Source organism: Puntigrus tetrazona, chromosome 25 (assembly GCF_018831695.1).
Source record: "Puntigrus tetrazona isolate hp1 chromosome 25, ASM1883169v1, whole genome shotgun sequence".
Classification (NCBI taxonomy): domain Eukaryota; kingdom Metazoa; phylum Chordata; class Actinopteri; order Cypriniformes; family Cyprinidae; genus Puntigrus; species Puntigrus tetrazona.
In genome coordinates, this window is record NC_056723.1 from 2,802,317 (window position 1) to 2,828,815 (window position 26,499).

The 26,499-nt window shown below is 35.6% G+C and overlaps 1 protein-coding gene across 1 annotated transcript in view; it reads right to left on the reverse strand.

The window, feature by feature from the left end:
* The window catches only part of LOC122330698 (synaptotagmin-7-like), a 66,715-nt gene that overhangs the window by 10,102 nt on the left and 30,114 nt on the right, over positions 1-26,499 (reverse strand). The window contains exon 2 of the mRNA XM_043227933.1: positions 7,585-7,688. Coding sequence (XP_043083868.1) covers positions 7,585-7,688 — 104 coding nt within the window. The remainder of the gene's footprint in view (positions 1-7,584; positions 7,689-26,499) is intronic.

Genomic DNA, 26,499 nt, shown 5'->3' on the forward strand with positions numbered 1-26,499 from the left:
CACAACGTTAAGGCAATGTTAGCAGAACGCTCCCTGTTAATAGTAATATTTTTATTATTGTATTTTTATTTGATAAAGTAATGTTTTGATATCTTTGCATTTCGTTTTATATATCGGCAAATATCTTTTTTTAAAAATCTAATGTGTATTAATGCTAGGTGACCGATCGCTCCAATAAAGTGCTTCAAAAATTGATAGAGAAAGAGAGAAAAAACGTTTGAACCCAAACCAGAGAGAGATGAATAAAGCTGGAGAATCATCACTGAACATGCATATATGAAACAATCAAACAGTGATAACATTTATTAGGTAATGCATGCATTTCATACGTAATAGTCTATATACAGTATACGATCAGCGTACTACAGTACAGTAAAGACCACAGAAAGAGATCTGCTCTATTCCCATTCATCTCAGTAGCAGTTATTACTTAAACTCTAGTTATTAAATTAACAGCAAAATAAAGTGCACTTCCTAAGAGCAAAAATCTGATTCTACCCTACTGACTCAAGCCTCGCACACTACTTAGGGTCGACACTACGTTAACTGAAACTCCGAATGAAAATTCTATTTTTATCACATCGATTCCAGTCAGTCCAAAAATCAGCAGTCGCTTTTCAAAACGCCTGTTTCCCTTCATTATTAGTGAAATAGTGCCGGGAGAAGCGGCTGTTTTATCAAAAAGTGCAGTACAGAACAAGAGGTCTCCTCCAACCCCGAGACAGGATGTAATTATCACAGCGCTTCACACACACACACACACACACACACACACACACACACATACAGCAATCTGAGTCTCAGCAGACTTCATTAAGGATTTAATACCAATCTGCTTGACCCCACGACACCTAGTCATGACGCAGGGGAAGACTGAAGTCCAACTCACTCAGACTCATGAGTCAAACACTAAATAATCACAGTTTACTTCAAGAATGGGACAAAATAGTCCTTTTTAATATTTACTTAAATTGAAAAGTGCATTGCTAAAAATGTTCAGCAAAGAAACTCTCGGTCTCTCTCTCTATATCTATCTATCTATCTATCTATATATATATATATATATATATATATATACACAGACATTAATGCTGTCAAACGATTGTTAAAAAAATTTAATATTGCATATTTGTTTGTGTGTATATATATATATAGATATAGATATATAGATATATATATATATATATACAAATTTTTTGTGAAACTTTTTTTTTTATATATATATATATATATATATATATATATTTTTTTTTTTTTTTTTTTGTAAAACATTTTGTAGTGTTTTAGCTTTTGGTAACATTTTACAATACGTTAGCACTGATTAGCTACAAATAAACAATACTTCTACAGCATTTATTAATCTTGGTTAATGTTAGTTTCAGCATTTGCCAATACAAGTTTTATTAAGATTAGTCGATGCACTGTGAGCTAACACCAATAAACAATGAACAACTGTATTTTCATTAACTAACATCAACAAGGATGAATAAATAGCGTAATAAATGTAGGCTTCATTGTTCATGCAATGTTAAAAAACGACACCTTATTGTAAAGTGTTATTGTTTTCTTCGTAAAATAATATACAAGAGGTTAGGGAGTTTTAATTACGATTCACAAAATCCACGGTAAACGATGCATATGATTTAAATGACTGCTGATTAGTTAGCAGTTTTCATAATTAACGCGTTCTTACTGATGATTTTGAGCCTTCGAGTACTGGAAAATCTGGGAAAAATCTGTCTGGCTCTCTCGAACAGACGCACATGCACTGATTAAACGACCGGTGCTGATTACTAAATCTCTAGAGCATCTTAACAAGCCTTTGTGGAAGAGTTAATGAAGTAAAAAGCTGGTCACCGGCAGGTAAACAAACACCTTACATTGTGAGACAGTTCAGATACATCAGCCAACCCAGTCAGAAATGACATTTATTTTAATGAAACGAAATCTTGGAAACAAAAACTCTATTTCATTTAATGAGCAAAAGTATGCAAAACAAAACAAAATTCTACATTTCTGCAATTTTCTATCTCCAAAGTCAGAGTTCTTAATATATACTATTAAAGGTATTTTAATTGAATAAAATATCAGAACAGAATAGAATAGAATAGAATAGAATAGAATAGAGTCTTAGCACTAGTGTTTTTCTTTGTTTGCTTTTTCAATAAATAAAAGAAGATGAGTAGATACAGTACAAAAGATAGAGAGTCAAGTTATAAGTAAAAGAAAACATAATTAAAAAATAAAATTAAATAAAAGTAAATAGAAAGGAAATAGATTAGAGAACTGTAGTGCTGGGGGGTAAAGGTTTATTTTAATTAATATAAAGAAAAGTAGACACAAATTCTATAGAGTGCTACAGTGCTAGAGAGATTTTTTTTATTAAATAAAAAAACCTATTAGATAGAATAGAAATAGAATAGAAAAAGAACTACTCTTAGAGGATCAATGTTTTAAATATGTAGAAACAGAAAAGTAGTAAAAAGAATAGCGTTAGTGGTAAAGTTTTTTTTGGTTTTTAAAAATAAAAGAAAACAAGTAGAATAGAAATAGATTAGAGAATGCTGTGGGTCAAGAAATAAAAGTAGAGATGATAGAAATACTGTGTTATTATTTGACAGTTTTCTGGAGTTTTTTCTAAATGAAAGTAAACAGGTTAATAGAATAGAAATAGAATAGAGAGTGCTAGTGAGAGAGGGTTAGAGTACATGTTTTTTTTTGCTGTTTCTTTAAAGAGTCGGACAGAGCATCTTGAGCTCAACATGTTATCCACATTAATTCTATACCCCTGTTCTGTGACAACTATCAACTATTTTTAGCAGAAACATCTGAATGAAACATATCTACGTCTCCTGAGCTGCTAAAGAGCAGCCTTTGAGTAATAAAATGCTCCTCTGAGAATCTCACGCAGGTGTAAAATGAAGCCTCAGACACGGCTGAAACAGATCGAAGAACTACAGACAGCAGAATATGAAAATATCGAGCACAAAAAAAAAAAATCCCCGAAAACCTCTGTTGTCCTGTTTGTCCTTGAATGAAGAGAGTATGATGTATCTGTGTCTCACTCTCATTACACTCATCTGTCTGAAAGTCTGCCTGTCTTCCTGTATGGAGGAGAAGACGCAACCCGATCCCTCGACACAGACCCAGCGGACACACAGTACAGATCAACACAATCCTTCACGTTTCTTGTTCTCTTCACTGAAAAACTGAGGTTGGAAACGCTGAGACGATCTTAAAGGGACAGTACACCCAAACTCTGTCATCGTTTACTCACCCTCATGACTTTCTATCATCTGTGGAACATAAGAAACAAAAGAAACCGGAGCTCACTATTACACTTGAACCACTATAATGTATTGATGACTTTAAGTGGGCTTGGTCTGATTTCATTGGCTTTTTATTGAGTTGGAACGGAATCGACCAGAGCACTGACGACACACGGCTGCTTCGATCCCAACAGACGAGTCTTTATGTGCACGCACACACAAATGTGTTTATAATCCCGTGTGCTTAAAAAAAAAAAAGTAAAAAAAAAATCTTACTTGTGTTTGGACTTGTAGAAACCCCTAAAAGTCGTTATCATCAACTCTAAACACCTTTGTGACTGCGTAGGAAAATCCTCATATAACTCAAAACACCTTAGCAACTGCATAGCAACACGCGAACAACCCAGAACACCTTAGCAACACCCTAAAGTATTTGAAAACAATAGAGCAACTGCACAGCAACACGTTAACAACCCTAAACACCATGCATAGCAACACTCTCACATAACTCAACTCAAAAGACCCTAGCAACAGCATAGCAATAACCCCTCATAACTCAAAAAAACAACAACTAAAGAACTAGCAACTGCACAGGCACACGCTAACAACCCAAAAACCAACCAACTGCATAGCAATACCCTCGCATAACTGAACTCAATACGCCCTAGCAACCGCTTAGCAATACGCTAACAAACCAAAACACCTTGGCAACTGTACAGAAATAACCTCTTACAACTAAACTCAAAAAAAACCTAGCAGCAACACGAACCCAAAACATCTTGGCAACTGCATAGCAACACCATAACAACTCAAAACACCATAGCAACCACATAGCAACACCCTCACAACTCACATAACTCAAAACACCCTAGCAACAGCATAGCAACACCCTCACATAACTCAAAACACCCTAGCAACAGCATAGCAACACCCTCACAACTCACATAACTCAAAACACCATAGCAACAGCATAGCAACACCCTCACATAACTCAAAACACCCTAGCAACAGCATAGCAACACCCTCACATAACTCAAAACACCCTAGCAACAGCATAGCAACACCCTCACAACTCACATAACTCAAAACACCATAGCAACAGCATAGCAACACCCTCACATAACTCAAAACACCCTAGCAACAGCATAGCAACACCCTCACATAACTCAAAACACACCCTAGCAACAGCATAGCAACACCCTCACAACTCACATAACTCAAAACACCATAGCAACAGCATAGCAACACCCTCACATAACTCAAAACACCCTAGCAACAGCATAGCAACACCCTCACATAACTCAAAACACCAAAGCAACAGCATAGCAACATGCTTAATACAAAACACCCAAGCAACCAATTGAATTAAAATGAAGCAGAAAATAAATACAATATAAATATAATAAAGAATTATTATATTCTATATTCAAAAAATATATATATATATAAAAAAATTAGGTTAAAACACTTATATTTACACTAAATTTAGCTAAAACTGAGATAAACCTAAATAGTAATAAAATTACAAAAGAAAGTATAATAAAACTGAAAACTTATATTACAGTATTATAGTATGTACATACCACTAAAATAACATTGATTTTGACACACACACACTCTCAGCTCACACACTGTTAGTCTTCCTTTAACACACACGCAGCTAACCGCTCAATTTAGCTTAATGTTACTGGCAGAGGTGACCCGTCTGAGCTTAATGAGGCAGCGACAGGTGCAGCTTCCTGCTGAAGTGCGGGTCATTTCCTGTTGAAGTTGACGAACACAAGGTCACAAAACGTTCTGAGCACCAAAACACACACAAGCACGCTTTCACTTAGCCATTGTCATAATAGCAAAACACTGTAAATCAGACTCTGATGGTTTGCTGGTCTTACACAGCAATTTTAACATAATCAGTCCTGTCTGCTGGCTACCTTTAAAGACATTTTCAAAGCTAGACGAACTTAATATTGGTATTACCAGGCTGGAAAACCATCTTAAACCACCTATAACCACCTTTATTGGGACAGTGCACAAAAAAATGGTTGATTTTGACTATATTTTGGCTCATTTTGTGTGCATTTTTGCACAGACCAATTATTTTCCTTCATAAGACATCAATATATTGTCAGGAGCCATGGGTATTCATTTTGTGTTCTTTGATGTGCTTTTTTATTCTCACCCATGGAATAAAATCACCAAGTACAAGTTTCAGCTAAAAACCATCTGTACTGTTCTACCAAAGTAAGAAGTCATCTACATCTTGGATGGCCTGAGGGTGAGTAAATTAACGGCAATTTCCATTTTTGGGTGAACTATGCCTTTAAGAAGTTTGCTTATATTATGGACTTAGTACAGAGAATGTTAATGACTTACATATAAAGCACAGCCAAACATGTCAGCATGATGCATTCAAACAAATAAATAAACATAATTTGCTTCAATTATGAATCATTTTTAAATGTGAGGGCATCCATGAAAGAAGGTCTCCAAAGTATAGCCAAGTAAACAGAAATTCACTCCCTCAGGCTTGCACACACACACACACACACACTTTCTAGTATGCTTCTTAGTATGCATGTGCACATCCTCACTAACCAAAACACACAAATGCACGCACAGGTTGAGAGGGCATGTACGAGTTCAGTAACCTCATAATACCCGATGCGATTGCCTGTGGTCACTCTCCTGGGTGGACTAAGGTCAAAGTTCACGTACAGTTGTGGCTGAGGATATCTGGCTGAATTTATGATTGCCTGTATGTGTGAGATCTGCTGGCATGTTCAATTAAGTATTTGGCCTCTGGTGGCGTGAATGGGAAATGGCTCTTTTACTCTGAAACACCTTTCAGGTCGCTCGGGGTCGTTCCAATCAGCGCTGCCATTTAAAAGTCCGATCAGTGCTCGTGAGGCTGAAATTACAGGTCACTGTTTTCAGCCTTAAACTGGACAAAACTCTCACATGACATCACCATGGTGAAATATCAATCCTTTACAAAAATAAACAAATTACATTTGCTAAGGAAAATGTTGCTAATATGCTTTCTGTGGTTGTAAGGGTGTTGCTATGCGCTTTCCAAAAGGTTCTGAGAGGTTTCCAGCATGTTGATTGGTAGCTGCTATACATTTAAGGCGATGGTTACGTGTTTTAAGTTCTTTTTAGCGCTTTGCAGTTGCTAGGATGCTCTGGATGGTTGCCACAGTGTTGCTAAGTGATTTTCAGCATGTTGTTCGGTGGTTGCTATAGCATGTGGTTACTAGGAAGTTGCTATGCAGTTTCTAAGGTATTCCAAGTTTTCATTTCAGCAAGTTGCTCGGTGGTTGCTATAGTATGTGCTTGCTATGGTGTTACTAAGGTGTTATAAGTGTTTTAAGGATATTGCATGGTGGCTGCTACAGTATGCTGTTGCTAGGGTGTTGCTATACAGTTTCTAAGGCATTCTGAGTGGTGTTAAGCATGTTGCTTGGTGGTAGCTACACCATTTGGTTGCTAGTGCATTTCTAAGCAGTGTCTAAGGTATTCTAGGTGGTCTTTAGCATGTTGTTCGGTTGTTGCTGTGTGGTATTTGAAGTTATTTTCAGCACATTGCTTGGTGTTTATTCAGTATGTGTTTGACAGGGTATTCAGATATAGGCATTCTTTGTAGTATGTAGCAAATTGCTAATATAGTTGCTAAGGTGTTGTGGGTAGTCATCAGAGCATTGTTATCAGTTGCTAGGTTATCCTGTGGTTTCTTACTGGTCCAAGTTGGAAAATAAAAATGTATCGCCCACTTTGAACTTGATATAACAGACACCACTAATCACAAATAGCTGAAATGCACCTCATGTATAAACGCTGCACATATTAAAACACAAAGACAGTCGTCATACAAGCTCAATCACTCTCTAGGGTTCACGCACTGGGGTCCATGTACGACGCATCAGGAATCAATTACTTTTGACTCACAAATGCAACCCAAACAAACGGGTCGGTGAAGAATTGTGTGCCGTAGTTCCACTCCATCTGTCTAATGAGCCACAGGACCGTCCTAATCAATAAAACCTTTACACTGATTAATCAGCATGTAAACCACGTTATTATTTTACATTTTACAAAAATTTCCTGATTATGAAGCAACATACGTTCGGTAGGTCCTCTGTTTGCTCACTTGTTTTATAGGAGAAACATCTGAGACAAAGTTGATACTTAACTGAGAATTCAATGAATTCGCAAAAAAATATACTATAAAATAGTAACTCATCTTATATTCTCAGATGCAACATTGTACAAACAAATGCATGTACATGAATGTCTTGAATGTGTGCGTGTAACTCACCAGCTTGCGTTGACACCATCCGCAGACGCCACAGAGAGCTACCAGCCAAACGCCACACACGGTTACCGCCAACGACACCAGCAGCACGCTCAAAGACAGGGAGCCTGTGAAACACACACACAATGTTAATATCCAAGCATAGGGGGAACAGTCTGACATTTACTCAGACAAGAACGAGTTTATGAAGCCTCTGAAGTCCTAAAAATGGATCGATATTTTTCACGACGGGAACAAATGTGACTGGAGAACAAAATCTAAAAGGGAGAAAAAGACGACCGGAGAGGGAAAGCGGGACAGAGGTTAAAGTTTTTTGATATAAAGTATGAGATACACCAAGCCAAAATACATATTGATCCAATATCAAACACGTACAAATGCGATCAACATGTCAAAAACCCAATCAGAACTGTTTTTACTGCATTCACTGAAGAAAGTGATAACTGAATGCTCTTTAAGTGCACGCACAAAGCTGGTGTTGCTAGCATGTTGGTTACCAAGGCGTTGCTATGCAGATGCAAAGGTGGTTTGAGTGGTTTGCAGCTTGGTGGTTGTCACAGTATGTGGTTGCTAGGGAGTTTCTAATGCATTTCAAGTGCTTTTTAACATGTTGCTTGGTGGTGGATACAGTTAGGTTTTTAGTGTATTCTAAGTAGTCTTCTAAGTGTGGTTGCTACAGTTTGTTGTTGCTAGGGCGTTTCTACATGGTTTCTAAGGTATTCTAATTGGTCTTATCCAAGTAGCTTGGTAGTTACTACAGTATGTGGTCGCTAAGTAGTTGCTATGTAGTATTTAAAGTGTTTTTTATCACATTGCTTGGTGGTTGCTATAGTAAGTGGTTGCTAGGGAGTTGCTGTGCGGATTCTAAGGCATTCTAAGTGATGTTTACCATGTTGCTTGGTGGTTGCTACGGTATGTGGTTTGCTAAGAAGTTGCAAGTGTTTTTCATCACATTGCTTATACAGTATGTGGTTGCTACGGCATTTCTAGGTTTCTATAAACTGTTTTTTATTATTTTTGCTTGGTGGTTATTCTGGGTGGTTGCTAGATCATTGCTACTTTAGGTGGTCTTTGTAGTCTGCAGCATGTTGCTATGAAGTTGTGGGTAGTCACTAGGGTGTTGCTATGCACTTACTAGGGTGCTCTAGGTAGGCTGCAGTAGGGTGATAGTTGGGTGTTGGGATGTCACCAGTGTTTTCATCGTGTTGCTCTGTGGTTACTAAGGTGTTTTTGGTAGTGTGCACTTTGGTAGTATGTAAGGTGTTCTAAATAGATTTTACTGTGTTGCTCTTCAAAATGCAGTAAATGAACTGAAGGAGTTTAAGCTAATAACTGCAGTCAGACATTTCGTAATACAACAACACACAACATAGATAAAAGAGTGCACACGCACGCTTACATAGATTATAGAGTGTGTTTCGATTGACAGTTTCACATGAGACGTAGCTTGTTAAGCTAGAAATGTCTGCAATAGGATGCATAATGACAAAGGAAACAGATCAGTGCTGAGGGCCACAGATGTGAGACACACATAGAGACAGACAGAACTGAAAAAAGACCGAGAGAAACAGGAAGGAACCTGACAAAATATGATGAATGGACACATCTGCTGATGGAGGTGTAGGGAGGAGATGGAGGGATGGATGGATGGATGGTTGAGGGGAGGGAGGGACGGGAGTAAAGAGTGATAAACGTTTAAGATTGATCTCTCCTGTGAACTGAAGGGACAAAGCGTGATGCACTCATGCAGTCAACGTGTGTGTGTGTGTGTGTGTGTGTGTGTGTGTATAACACACAGGCTCTTTGATCTGGTGTTCCAGCACAACCTTGTGAAACGAAAGCAGAAGCAAACCTTCAGAAAGAGCTTCTGTTCCACATCAACAATGCTTCACTGTCATATCCTTTATAATGAAAATTAAATAAATAAAATAAATAATGAATTAACTGATTCATTAAATATGTCATTTTACATAATATATACCAAATATATATTTAATATTAAATGCAATTTTATCATTTATTATTAAATAAAATATAATATATATTGAAGTACCTTACATACTACAGATAAATGATATAGAAATACTCAGAATGCTAAGAGTTAAGAATGTTAAGATAAGAAATATTTTTTTAGACAAGACTATGTTATTTCTATGCTTATATTTGTGGAAAACACTTTTCAGAATTTTGGGGTCTGTATTTTTAATGCATTTATTTGATACAAAAATTTATAAATATGTATTCCATTTTTTCACTACAAATATATATATATATATATATATATATATATAATGAAAAATCTCCATAGCAACATAAACAATTATGCAAGACCCTAGCAACCGTTCTGAACACCCTAGTAACCGCACATGGTTTTCTTTTTTTAACACCTTCATCTGTTGTTTTGTTTCAAACCATACTCACTTCTTATCAAATGTTTTGCTTAAGCTATATTTCTCCAGAGTAAATGTCACCGGCTTTTATATTTTGTTATCTACGTTCAGACATTTTCAGGTGTCCGCACACTTTTGTAAGTCACTTTATCTTCTTCTCTCGTTGTTTCCCTCAGCGCTGTTATGATCAGACATTGAGGAAGTAGTTGTGGGAAAAAGGATTGCGTTTTCTCTATCTCTTTCTTACAGACTTACAGAAAAACCAGTTGCATTTCTCTACAAACATGAACTAAGATGAAATCGCTTTCTGAAACAGATCAACACTGACTTGCCTGAAACTCGTTCGGATATTTGCTCCAGTAAAACAGAGTGTGTGGAACCGCATCCTACTATACTACTATACCCCCTAAAGCATGCAGTATGTATACAGTGCACACTATATATTATCTGCATGCATAGAAATCTCTTTCTATGCGAGTGGTCAAGGTTTGGTCCTGTTCTGAGCTTCACGCAGACATCTTTCATCCCTCAAAGAGCCCGTGTTCAACACAAGAGCACATAAATGAGAAGTCATTCATTTTCACAGACAACAGCTGATTTATGGGCTTCTGCTGTTAAATTCATGAAGAAATGCACACTGAATTACAAACAGAAAACGCTTCACAAATAAAATAAGATTTGCACAAAGCAATTTTCACTACAGTACAATATAAGGATGTATTTCAGGCAAACACACAGTTTTTTGTGAACATAGTATATTTGTGTGTACTGTGTATATTTATTATTTATATATAAATACACACATTTATAAACACATATATAAATATGTATATATATATATATATATATATATATATATATATATATATATATGTGTGTATATATATATATATATGTATATGTGTATATATATATATATATATATATATATATGTATTTCAATGACAAATTATTTATGCAATGTTTTATACAAATAATATTTAATTAAGAAATTTACAAAAAAAATTAACTAATAAAGTACCGTCACATGTGATAAAATGCAACAATATTTTGTGAAATTAAATAATTTATTTAGAAAATTATTTTCACCAAACTGCATTAGATGAATAAATACAAATATTTTATTCTAATTTTTAAAACATTATGACAAATGATCGAATGGAAATAATCAAATATATAATCCTGTTAATCACTGTGTGTTCCTGGGTGTTAAATCTATGTCCTAGTGTCGCTTGATCTAAACAAAGGAAGCTTTCGAATCAAATCCTGCTTAATGCTGAAACATTTGTGAACCCGTGGCCTTAGCCTTCATCAAAACAACCTTCACCTTTATCTGAGAAAGATACAGAGCGGGAGATTATGTTTGTGTCTCACACACACACACACACACGTGTATCTGGGTCTTTTATCAGAGTGTGTGTGAGTGTAATCGCTGCTGACCCCGGGGAGCTGAAGAGAGGAACGGGAGGATGAAGGTACGGCCAGAGGAGAAGAACGGCTGATGAAATCTAAACGAGAGGAAGCGTCCCTGCTGAAGGACACACACACGCACACACACACACACACACACACGCACGCACACACACACACCACTGTCTTCACCTAAACAGTGTGCAGTGAGCTGAACGAGACAGACTGAGAAAGATAAGGAGAAGTTTGGATATTGTTTTGCGTCTGAAGATAACCAGCGCGTGTGATTCTGATCTCTGATATATGAAGAAGTCTGGCTTGTAATAAACCTCACAGACGCACCATTCAAAGACGGACAATACCTCGCTCTCCGGCCTCCAAATATCCAAGAGCTCACGGCTGATCCAAAAGCCGGCGGGAAATAAACACCTCAAACAGATCTTTTTAATATCTCAACTCTTTTAGACAACATCACAAATACGCCAAACTCATATTACACTCCAAAATCGAAAAAACTTTTACGTTTTAGATATTAAAGATACTCTGAATTAACTGAAGAAAAAGAGACCAATTCGCATTACTATAAAGCAAATAAATAAATGCTAATGCTTTTATTATTATTGCTGTTATTATTTGTATTATTATATTTAATATATTTATCATTTCTTTAGATAGTGCTTGTTGACAAATAAGAACATATTCTTATTTTTACAATAAATAGTATTGTTTTATATGAATAATAGTAGTAGCGGTGATAATAGAAGTAATATTACGAAAAAGTAATATAAAACAATATTTATTAGTGGTATAATAATTATAATAATAACAAAAATAATCATCTTTTAACCAGTTGTTATATATTTGAATATTTATATTTGCTGACAAATGGAAATATATTCTTACTTTCACATTATATCATCACGTTATATAACAAACGATATTTTTGAACAAGTAATAAAAAATAAAAACTCAAAAATGAATGAGTGGCAAGAAATCGAATGAGTAATGAGAATTTGGGGGAAGAAGTGCATTTCATTATCGTGAATATTGATAACATGGACAAAAATACGAGCGATCCTAAAATAGGCTTCATTTTCTTTATGCAAAATGTAATTTCTTATCTTTTTCTTTTGGCACGTGGAGTTTCTCCCAGAGAAGCTGAACAGTGATCTCTCACCTGTCTCGGATCACTCTCGCTCACACGCGCTCTATAACCGATCTCTGTGCCTCCCAAACAGTCTACAGAGAAATAGAGTACACGAGATTTACATCAACTCCATTACATCTCCTGAAAGCCTCTGCGTGTTTGTGTGTGTGTGTTTGGCCTCTGTATGAGATCCCGAGCGTATTAGTCTTATCAGAGGTACGAGAAGATGATTAGAGCTCAAGTGCATTAGAAACACACACACACAAACACACACACACACACACACGTCTACTAGCTCCCCTGATTGACTCTTAATGATTTACTAGCAGTATAGTGTGAGCTAACAGCGCCGCTATAAAGCTCCTGATAACAACTTCAAACCGCTTTTATGCTCTTTATGAATAATAATATCTATTCTGCTTGCTACTTCTTACCTCGGCATGACCGGACAGGCCAAAAATAGTCATTGTTGATGTGTAAATGAGTCCACCTCACAGTTTAGTTCGAGCAGATCTTAAGTTAGGAGTATTTACATTGGTTTAGGTTTCTATAATAAGCCACTCATGCTTATCAAGGCTGCATTAAAAAATTTTACAATAGAATATATTCAATATATTTAAAAATGTAATTTTGCTGCGATCCAAAGCTGAATTTTAAACGCCGTTACTCCAGTCTTCAGTGCTCTTCAGATATATGCTAATTTGCCGCTCAAATGATCGATGCTAAAAATAAATAAATAAACAAATATATTTTTAGTGTGAAAAAAATATTTGCTTAAGCAATACAACATGCAAGATGTATTTAAACTAAAAAGTACAGGATATGAATGATTTATTACAGTTATTTCCAATTTTATAACTTGTCACCATGCAACTTAACTCTATAATGTGTAATCATCATTAATTTTACAGCTCAAATGTAACCCTGGAGCACAAAACCATTCATAAGAGTCAATTTTTCAAAATTAAGACTTATATATCATCTGAAAACAGAATAATTTGTTAATTTGTTTGTCTGTTTATTAAAATAAATAAATTATATATATATATATATATATATATATATATATATATATATATATATATATATATATATATATATATATATATAAATGTATTGGTAAAATATATATAATGAATTATATTTAAATGTAAATTATTTTATTACTAGATAAAGTTGCAATGAATGTAAAATGTTTTATTTTATTTTTATTGTATACATATGTATATATATATACACGTTTGGTTTATGGTTTGTTAATATTTGGCTGAATATTTGAAAATCTGGAATCTGAGGGTGCTAAAAAAAATCTAAATATTGAGGAAATCAATATAAATAAAATATTGAGGAAGTTGTCCAAATGAAGTTCTTAGCCATGCATGTTACTAATCAAAAATTATGTTTTGATATATTAATGGTAGAAAAATTCATGGAACACGATCTTTACTTATTTACTTATATTTACTTATATTGTAATGATTTTTGGCATAAAAGAAAAATTGATATTTTTGCCCCATTCAATGCACTGTTGTCTATTTCCATAAAATACACAAGCTAATATTTACATTTCTGTTTTAAATCCTGAAAAAATGTGCTTGGATTTGATTATGGGTTAAATACATAAACACACCCATAATAATCAGTAAAGTACAGCAGCAAACTGGTCATGATAAACTAATGTTTTACTGGACCTCGGGGGTTAAAACGATAAATTAATGTATGAGCACTTAAAAATCTTTCTGTCGGAGTTTAAGCTTTCTCTGTCATTTGTGGGTCATGTGATATTTCAATTTGCTCTGCTAATTCACTTTATCTGACTAAAGGATTTGATAATGGAGCAAATTACACTTCCAGAGAGCAAAAGAAAGCCAGAGACGGAGAGAGATGTGTGCGTAAGAAGGTGAAACATCCATCCGTAGTCTGGAGCTAAAAACATCCCGCCGCTAGTAGATGTTAGCCGCTGCGCTAAGTATCCAGAGCACTTAGCAGCGGGGCTCTTATGTAATCTGCTTGTTCCTCTTAAATATTCAAAGCATTTAGTGCACAGACTTCAATTCACTGAGCTGCGCCACTTGTAGCACTTAAACATAAAAAGGCCCAAAATAAAACAATAATAAACCAGATTTTAGCCGTTTGTGAGTGGTGTTCTTTCGCTCATGCCGTCAACACAGCTTGGCTTTCTAGTCAGCATTTTCTCCCTTTATTTTATCCCACACTACTATATACACTACCTTTAAAAAAATTTGGGGTAATTTTTTAAGGGAAATAATTACTGTATTCAGCAAGGATGTATTAAATTAATCAAAACTGACAGTAAAGACGTTATAATACAACATAATGTGCATATTATTACTTTCAGTATTATAACAAATAAAATTCATACCTTATTTAAAACCCCATGTATCCCTTACACACACACACACACACACACACACACACGTATATATACATATTCATACAATAAAAATAAAATAAAACATTTTACATTCATTGCAACTTTATCTAGTAATAAATTTACATTTAAATATAATTCATTATATATATTTATTATTATTATTATTTATTATTATTTTTAATAAACAGACATTTAAAAAATATATTATTTTTGATTTACATAATTTCCTGAAAAACGTATAATTTTATATACAATAAAAACAAATGAACAAATTTACTAAAAAAGAAATAATTAATACCATTCATTTATTATATACTTATTTATTTTTATTGATACAATACTTTTATAGTAAAAATATTTACAGTAAATAAATAAATAAACATCTTATGTATTTTTTTAATATTGAAGAAATAATATTATAAAATACAGCTTTATTTCAACAATAATAATAAATGCTAAATATGCTGGAAAAAAGCTTAAAAAATCTGCTTGGCCATCACAGAAACCCCTGTCATGTTATTTACATCACCCATAATGCATTTCAGCTCCTTTGTATACCGTCAAGAACAAAATCGAACCTGTTTGACAATAAGACGACACAACTGTATGTTTTCCCATTGTCCTCCGTAACCACGCTTAACAGCACCGTCTGATGTGGAAATCTTCACGGCGACCCGCTGAACCGTAACGCTGGACTTGTGCTCCAGGTCCGTGAGCCGCCACGGGACAAAAACAAATGCGATTCATGTGACCGAACCGTCACATTCAGAGTCTTACATAACCGCACACTACATAACGGTTACTAAATGAGTATAACCTTAAATGAACACACCTGAATGAAATAATTAGAGCCGTGCTGCAGGCTCGCAGGAAGAGTAATTAATCTGTTTTAACAGACGGGGTCCGAGTACCTCGTTTTTTAATTCGACCCTTTAAAACTTGTTTCCTCTTGAGGCCGTTCTGGACCGTGATGCGCCTGCTTGGTTTCATTGGCTGGTTGTCATGGATACAGTAATTTAATCTGTTCCCTGGCTAGTCATGTGACCCCAGCATCCCATGTGTGATGGTACCAGCACTTGACTGACAGCTTTAATGCAGGGTGTGTGTGTGTGTGTGTGTGAGCGCATGAAACGGCTGATGTACTATACACCAGCCCATCCGGCACTTCCTGCTAAACATCCTCCATTCAGATTTATTAAAAAGACTTGACCTCAAAGCCACTTTAAATGGGGTTTTAAAGGAATAGTTCAAATGTTTCTTCATTTCTTACTGTGAAAACACGATGCTTTCTTTCAAAACTTACAAAACTTCCTTCCCAGTTCAAAAATGCCTTTTATAAATGATGGGTGTGACATCGCGAGAATGGATGCATTAAGACTGCCCATATTTATGTGCCATGCCCATATTTGGTGTTTACCTGTTCAGCCATTAAAAAAAAGAAAGACTATTAAACAAACATTATGTTTTGAAGTTTTAGAGCCTAATTCAGGTCAGTGTTATATATAACTAAAACTATTAAAAGCCTGGTATTACACTAGATTTGTATTTTAAAGACAAACGGTTCTAGTTTGTTGTCATGAAAATTGAAATGGTTATGACGAGAAATTGAAATGTACACATTATTACACCATAGATACAAACGCAATGCTGATGTTGTCAACATTAATAACTTGAGAACAAATAATAACAATAATAATAATTTCCAGGGTTTGATGAGATTTAGTTCGATTTAGTCACCAATGGTAGCGTGATTTATTGTAACGCTTCTTTTTCTCCGTTGGTCAGAACAAAAGTGACAGACTTGTTACTTACTTTTTCAGATGACAACAGCTGGTGAAAATTCTTATTTGGGTCATATATTTAAAAAAATTAACCCTACAAGCTTATAATTGAAATAAAGTAATAGATGAAAATAATTGCCTTGGCAACGAACTGAAATAAAACATGTGCTAAAACTGAGATTATTGTAAAGTTAAAATTATTATTATTTTTATCTAATAAAACTGAATTCAAAACAGAAATTATAAAAAATAACGTAAACCAAAATATGAATAAATACCATTAATACTATATAAATAACACTAGTTTAGCCTATAAAAATAATTAAAAGGAAGAGCATAAGAGGATATTTTCCAATACTAGAAACAATTAAAAATTTATTTAAAAAAAAGTATATTTGTAAAAAAAAAATCCCAGCTAATTTTGGCCAGTCAAAAAAGCTGAAATGCCTATAAACCTAAACTAAAACAAGCTCAAAAATCCTTCTCATGGCGTTACGCCTTTCTTTTTTTCTTCCTTTCTTCCCAATGAAGATTTTTATCCTGTGACAGTCACACAAGCAGCGCTTCCTAATTGGTCACCGGCCGAATCCCAATGATTTAAGCAGTTTATTGCAGCAGTCTGCCATTTGGGTTTAGCTTTTTTGTGGACTAATTATGAACCGGATGCAAAATGTGATTCTCGTCCTTATGTAAACTAGATTTCACGATGATAACATTTGTTATAGTTCTCAATAACTCACTCCCAGAAACCATTGTACACTATGAGCCTGTTATCACAGAATAAAAGGAAAGTTTAAAGAAAAAGTTTTCTGTCAAAAGGTCAAGGAAAAGTTCCAGAATGATCTGAGCGGCACATTTCCTCCATCGGTCCGCGGCGTACGGGTCACATGTGGGTGTGGGTCAGCGGCACCCATTCATTCTTCAGCCGTTTTCTTCATCCAGTAATACGGGATCAAATGTCCAGTAGCAGGCAAACAGAGCAGACGGCTTCACGCGTACACACAGTGTGCTTTAGCGCAGATAAAAAGCTTTAGCCTCGGCCTAAAGAGAGATTTATATTGCATGACCTGAGAAACTGAAAACCTCAGTCTCTCTCTCTCTCTACACTTCCCAGACGACTCACTGAAAATGTCAACTGAGGCTTAAAACTCATTCGTGAGATGATCAGACTATTAAACGGAAACAATCGCACCCGTCATCGCATACAAAAGGCGCTAACTCTCTGCGTCGTATCTTCTCTATTATGTCACGCACGTGAAAAGCTTTCATTGTGTGTTTTCGTGCTTCTGCTGATCAGCGTTGGGGAAGCTACTCGTCACGCCACGAGCTACTCGCGCTTTAAAGCGCTTCAACTACAGTCAAACCACAGTCACGCTTTTCCTGAGAGTTAGCAATACCCGACTCCAAAACATGCCGTATGAAACTAAATATAACAGCAAAGAAGGACATGAGATGCTGCGTGCAGACTTTGGTGAACACCAGCGACTCGGTTTGAGCTAACCGAAGTGAATTATCTAAACGGTGTTCAGTGTGTCATTGTTGAGCACTACTCTTCTTTTTGTACTATGGATATTCAAGCTGCGTGCATGTAATACATATGAACGATATACAGCCGAGAACGCTGGGTGCAAAACTGTATCCTATACTGACCTCCTTTTACCATGTGATGAACTGAATAGATGGACAGACAGACAGATAATAGAAGGATACATAGATAGACAGGTAGACAGATGGACAGTTGCATGGACAGATGGGCAGAAAATAGACATGGATGGATGGATGGATGGATGAATACAGAGACAAAAAGATAGAAAATACATAGACAAGGACAGACAGATGGACAGAATAGACAGAAAACGAATAGATAGACAGATAAATTGATAGAATGGACAGACGGAAGGACAGAAAATAGATGGATGGATGGATGACTAGAGAGACAAAAAGAAAATAAATAGCTAAGATAGACAGGCAAGGACAGACAGAAAATAGATGGATAGACAGATAAATTGTCACGGTGTGGTTCAGGGAGACGAGAACATAATCTTAATAGTTTTTAATCTTACACAAAGGAGCAAATAACACTGCTACAGGCAGACAGAAAATAAGCACACGTATCAAACTGAAAAAAACAGGAACTATATACACAAAGTAAATGACAATTAACTGAACACACCTGGACACAGTGAGACCATTAACAGAAAGTAGGGCACGCAGAGCACATGGGACAAGAAAACAACACAAAGAGTCCAACTATGTGACATGAACAGACAGATGGATGGATGGATGGATGGATGGATGGACAGAGAAAGAGAAGATAGACGGACAGATGGATGCATGAACAGACAGACAGAAAATAGATTGATAGACAGATAAATAGACGGATGGATGGACAGAAAGAAAAGATATAGATGATAGACAGACAGACGGACAGATAGATGCATGGATAGACAGACAGAAAATGGATGGATAGAGATATAGACGGATGGATGGATGGTTGAATACAAACAGACAGAAAATAGATTGATAGACAGATAAATAGACGGACGGATGGATGAATGGACACACAAAGAGAAAGGAGACAGATAGACAGACAGACGGATGAATGCATGAATAGACAGACAGAAAATAAATTGATAGGCAGATAAATAGATGGATGGATGGACAGAAAGAAAAGATATAGATGATAGACAGACAGACGGACAGATAGATGCATACATAGACAGACAGAAAATGGATGGATAGAGATATAGACGGATGGATGGATGGTTGAATACAAACAGACAGAAAATAGATTGATAGACAGATAAATAGACGGATGGACGGATGGATGAAGGACACACAAAGAGAAAGGAGACAGATAGACAGACAGACGGATGAATGCATGAATAGACAGACAGAAAATAAATTGATAGGCAGATAAATAGACGGACGGATGGATGGACAGAGAAAGAGAAGATAGACGGACAGACAGACAAACAGACAGATTGATGGATGGATGAATGGACACACAAAGAGAAAGTAGACAGATAGACAGACGGATGAATGCCTGAATAGACAGACAGAAACTAGACAAAAAACAGATAGAAAATTGATAGATAGACGGACGGACGGATGGACAGAGAAAGAGAAGATAGACGTATAGATAGGTGCATGAATAGACAGACAGAAAATAGATTGATAGATAGATAAATAGACGGATGGATGGATGAATGAATGGACACACAAGGAGAAAGGAGACAGATAAACAGATGGATGAATGGATGAATAAATAGACAGAAAACTGATAGAATATTGATAGACAGATAAATAGACGGGCGGATGGATGGACAGAGAAAGAGAAGATAGACGGACAGACAGAAAGAAAATTGATGGATAGAGACATAGACGGATGGATGGATGGTTGAGTACAGACAGACAGAAAATAGATGGATAGACCTAGGTAGACTGATAAACAGATACACAGACAGGTAGACCTACAGACAGACAGACAGATAGAACTCTGTGGCTGTGCCTGAGGTCTGTCTCTCTGTGAATGAATGACTTGTGGTGGTTTCGTCTCTAAACGGCTGTGAGTGTGAACGCTCCTCTCCTAATCAGTTTGGCCATTAGCGCAGTGATTAATGGAGGCTTAAAGGTCAGGCGGCCTCTCTTCTGTCATATTCATAAACGCCGGGGTTCGTCTCATGGTCATCCACTCCGTCTTTCATCTCTCCCATGTGTCCGCTCATGTCCATCTTCACTCTTCCTCTCAGCGCAATGCTCTATTCATTTAACAATTCGCCATAATCTACCCCTGTAATTTCTCTCTCTATCTCTCGCTGTCTCGCTCCGTTGTTCCCCCGATAAAGCCATAAAGATGAAGGACAACAGATAAACAACTGCCGGCCTACTCTCCTGCCCTGTGGGGACGAGTGGAACGACGGAGCGGAGGGAGAGAAAAGCGACAGATACAGACGTTCAGCGGTAATACTGTTTAGGAATGATCTGTCGAGCAGGCGAACAAACACGACTTCATTCAGCTTAAAGAGACAGTTCGCCAAAAAAGAAATATTCTGTTATCGTGCGCTTACTTTCCACTTGCTCCAAACCTGTACGAGTTTCTTTCTTCTGTCGAAGTAAATTGGTAACCAGGCACACGATTCCATTGATTTCTATTAAGTTTTTTTTCTTTGCCCAAATCCATCGTCCATGGCCATTTAGTTCTAGTATTTCAGAACTAAACGGACGATTTCTTTTTCTTGCTGAGGCTAATTTCATAGCTAACATTTTACGTAGTGAGTGAGTGGTTATTATGTACAAAAAAAATAGGAAAAGAAAGGAAAAAACTGTGTTAACTAACCCGAACAAACAATGAAATATGCATTAATCAATCATTTTCATTTATATAGTGCTTTTAACAACACAGGTTGCATCAAAGCACATTACGCTATTTATTAATCTTTGTTAATGTTAATTAATGAAAATACAGTTCATGTTAGTTCCTAGTGCATTAACTAATGTTAACACAACGATCTTCTCATTTTTTTTATTATGCATCAAAAATGCGCTGAATTATTATTATCGTTATTATTTTAGCAATTAACATTTTATTATTCCATGTTAAACTGGCTTTCTACAAATATGTTACAACAAGACCTGCACTGACTGATCTTAAAACATATCAGTAGCTTCGTTTTGCTTTTTTCGAAGCCATATTCATTAATTGTCCTAACTGAACTAATACCGATTAAGGCTAAGCTCTGTCTATGAAACCAGGCCTAAAAGTCCCAAAAATAAGCCATTATACAGACACTTATGCGACAACCTATATGGCTAAAACATAGAATTAAAAACGGCCACATAATAAAGGCCACAGTCTACTGAAGAAACAGCAAAAAAGCTTGTAGAAAAAAGCTACTCGACTCGCCCCGGAGGCCTAGATGTGTGGAGACGTTCTAGTTTATGTTTAGAGGATTCGTGCAAGCCTCATCCTGCATCATCCTGCTCCGAAACAGGAAACAGTTGGTCTCTGACATCATTATCTAGGCTGACGTCTCAATCGCAAGCGGCCCTCTCCGGATTGTCCTTATTTAACTAAATAAGACAAACAGAATCATGCCAGGTTTAATTAAAAAGTTGAGGTCTCGTCTGGAAGTTTAACTGAGGAGTTTCGAGGTTTAATGAAAAGCAGGAAACTCATTTTGCGCTGGTCAGGTAGATGCACAAATACAGGACTGATTAAACTGGCGTCCTGAAGATGTTGACACGGAGGTCGCACGCGGCTAAAGAAATTAAACGCCGGAGTGAATCCCATCAATTAGCAGTTTAAGATGATCAAGCTGGTTTCGAAACACGGCTTTTATCAAGCCCTAAAACCAAACGTAAATCTGGAAATCCTTATGGACCGTTCCGTTATTCGCTCAACTTGCTCGATTTTCTGATCAAAAGGGATTTATAGCAGAACGTTCCAAGCTGCTGCTTTTCATACAACGGAAGTAAGCGGTGATCAAAACTATCAAGAAAGATTTCCCACGCCTAACGACTTAAAATTGATATGAAACTATTACATGACTTGAAAATGACATTGAATAGTTTAGGGAAAAAATGGTTCACTGTTGTGCTAGTTTTAAGGCTAGTATTTTAGCTATGAAATCTATTAAATAATATATATTTCTTTAGGTCTTATAGACTTGTAATATTCTAATTTCTAATAAACAAAACAAAAAAAGTTTAAATGCATCAAAAATATGCAAAGAATGCTACTGTATAAAGTCCATAAAGATTTCTAAAATCATCCAAAAATAAATATTTTAAAATTATAATTATAGTGATATATATATATATATATATATATATATATATATATATATATATATATATATATGTGTGTGTGAATAATATATATATGGGTGTAAATATATATATATATGTGTGTATATATATATATATATATATATATATATATATATATATATATATATATATATATTAAAAAGTAAAAGGTTAAATTAGAATAAATATATATTTATAGATGTTTATATAGAAAAAAGTTAAATGTATGAGAAATGAGACAGCAATGATATCAGAGCATCACTCTGTAGTTCTTCTGGAAAAACAAATAGTTCAATAATTCATGCGACTTCAAAAATAGTCCAAAACCATATGGACAATATTTTATGATGCGCTTTTGATCTTTTTTGGCACTTGACAACCATTGTCCCCATCTTTTATCATTAATGGGGGAAAAACATTGACTCGACGGGTGAGTAAATAATGCAGAAACAACTCAACCATCCTTTTAACCGCCTGAATTAGCTTAGACCAGATAATGAGCAGATCCAGACCATGTAAAACCACCAAGCACCCTGAGCTGGCTTTAGCTGGATTTTCCAGCAGGGACAGCAGCCCATTTGGACTCTGAATCTCATCTGCTCCACAAACGGAGACATTTCCAGGTTCACGTCCTAGATTCCCTCCGCTGCCAGTTACGCACACACACACACACACACACACACACACACACACACGCACGCACACACACACACACAGTGTTCGCAAGGCCCACCCTCGAATCCAGCCAGACTCCACTTGCCATAAACAAATTACTGAAGATAAATGGGCACCTGGTGTCCTCTATCTCTCTTTCTCCTCCTCGTTCTCTCTCAGCCCGTTCATTGAATTAAAGTGTCCTGTAAAGCATGTTTTATGATAAGTTAGCACGTCGGGCCCGGCGGGCTCCAGAAGGGGACTGTTATATCCCTGCTCCTCTGGCCTCGACGCAAGAGCATGAACTGGGCAGAGCTGCGGACTCCATAAAACACAGACGCTCGTGAAGAGGCTCGGGTCGTCTGCCTGCCTGCACGTGTGATTCTTTTTCTCACTTTATTGTGTTTTTTTTTAGCGTCTGACAGTCTGTTGAGATACAGTGTCCTCCAAATGTTTGGAAATGCCCTGTAGGTTCTGGACAATACCGGCATAAACCTCACCGTTCATTGGTGTAAATGCATTAAATAACTTTTAATTATCATTAAAGACCATCTTGCGGATCACATATGTGACACTGGGCCACAACACCAGTCATAGGTGTAGTTTTGTTGAAATTGAGATTTATACCTCACCTGAAAGCTGAATATATAGGATAAAAGGATGTTAGGATTGGACCGAGATACTATTTGCAAAAAAAAATCTAAATACTGAGAAAATCATCCTTAGCAATGCAAGTATTGATATATTTACAGTAGGAAATTATATTTTCATGGAACTACCTAATTAATAACCTTTTATTTGCAATTGAAGTGAATTAACTTCAACATAAACACCTAAAAATAAAAGCTCATTTACAAGAAAAAAATCATTAATGTTAAAATACGGAGGCTGCATTTATAATTTATACATACATATAGATATATTCACACACTGTAAAAAACTAAACATTTTCTAGTGACTCGTTGCATCTGAATTTTTCCATCGACCCAATTTAATTTGGGATTTTTTAATTGTGGCAACAGCGAAATTGTGCAGAAATTCAATTGGGCAAATGGAAAAATTTAGATTTCGAAGAGGACTACATTTTTTACAGTACATATACACAGTATATATACATTAATTCAAATTAATTAATATTTTATATTTATTTTTTGATTCTATTAAATTATATAAATTTAAAAAAACGTTATACAGTTATCAATTCTAGTCAGCTGTTATTTATATTTTATATATACTTTATTTAAAAAATGTTATTGGTACATTTCGAATTTTTTTGTTTACATTTAGTCAAATACCTTTTATATACTTTTAACTATTTTATAACTTAAGCTAGATTTAGTTTTCACATTAATTAAAAAAAATGTATTGAAAAGACTATTTCAGTTTAACATAAAAAAATTAAGTTTAATGTTTTTGTTATTTTATGTGCAATTTAAAACGTAAAAATTGTTTCTACAATTTTTTTCTTTTTCTCAGTTTTTAGTGTACAATGGCTCTTGCAGTTGCCAAACACATAACTTGTGGGTTTTTCATTACTAAAAGGCAAACAAACGCAGTAAGCCCAAGTACAGCAAAAGTAAACCGTCCACAAAAAGTAATTAAATAATGCAATTATTGACTTTTTCGTGCAATATTGCAACTTTTAAAAGTAACTTTTCTCACCGCTGCTTCTTAATGCAAAGTCCTTTAAAAACTATAAGGCTTTATGCAGATACGTCCCAAAAGCTCCCTCCTTCTCTTTGGAGGGCAGGCCTGGGGGTCAGCAGGCGGAGTATGACATTTTCTCCGGAGCAAATGAAGACTCTCTCTCCGGCGCCGGCTTTTCTTTAACCCTGACATTTGGCGGTAATTGGTGGACTGTGTGTCCGCTTCGGCCTTCTCCGTTCTGAGCGGGTCTGGTGTCCGGAGAGCAGCACACACTCACGCGGCGGCACAAACAACGGCACGCTCACAGGCTCGTGTTAAAAAAAAAGTTTTCTCAAGGCATTTCCACTGCAAAAGGCTCTTTGAGGAACCGCTTCTTAAAATACACCCAGTGTCCCAACAGTGCCCTTGAAGAAACTACTGAGTGTTGGAGAGACGGGCGAGCTTTTTAATGCGCTTATTGATCTACAAAACATACTTTTTTGTTTGTGCCTCCAACAAATGAGTTTGGCCATCAAAAGCCCGTGAGCTGAACATCTCCTGAAACTTCTTTTAGAAATGCGTTAGAGCCTAGTGAGCACCCTATCTAGAATTCAGAATCGCATACTAGCATACTACACTTAGTATAGTAGAAAACTAAAAATGCTAACTTGAAGCGCTGCATTTAGTAAAAGCAAATATCTTTTAACAGAAATAAAGTAGTGCCGTTTAATCGCATTCCAAAATAAAAGTCTCTGTTTACATAATAAATGTGCATGTGCTGTGTATATCTATTATGCAAATACACAAATATGCGTATATATTTTTAAGAACGTTTATATATTTAATATGGTTTAATTTATATGAATGTATAAATGCGTTAGTGCTGTCAAACGATTAATCGCATTCCAAAATAAAAGTTTTTGTTAAAATATTTATGGGTTTATTATGTACATATAAATACACACATATACAGTATGCATTTTGACAATATTTACATCAATTCTACATTATATATAAATATATTTAATATATAAAAAAATCTTAAATATATACATGCATGTGTGTGTATTTATACATACATAATAAATATACACAGTACACACTATATGATAAATATATAAATGTAAATACATAATAATTTCAAAATATATTCTGTATTTGTTTGTTGTTATAAATAAACAGTACACACCTGTATATTATGTAAAAAATAAAAAAAAACATTTATTTTGAATGCGATTAATCATGATTAATCATTTGAAAGCACTACTGATTTCGCTGACTTCTAAGATTTCATATTTTGGTCAATTTCATGATCCTTAGTTCTACGACGCGATCCCAGAATACACTGCAACAGGCGCAGTGCTAAAGCAGCAACATCCAAGCAAACAAATAACAGTTAAACAATTTTACTCAATTTAATCATGACTTATCTAAACGCTTATTCGAGTACCATGTTGTTAGCTTAGCAATATGCTAATATCGAATTCCACTGAATTCAATTCTAAGGTAAGGAGTAAGTACGGCGTATTTCTATCTATAGCATACAAAGAATCCCTTACAAGGTTCCCTCGCGTTTATATTCCATCTCACTTAGAAGGAAGCTGTATACATAGATAGCAAGACAGCAAGGGAGCTCAGAGGTCTTTATAGCAAGCCATATCTAGGTCCATTTCAGCTTGACTGCCTTAAGGAAGAAAGAAAAAA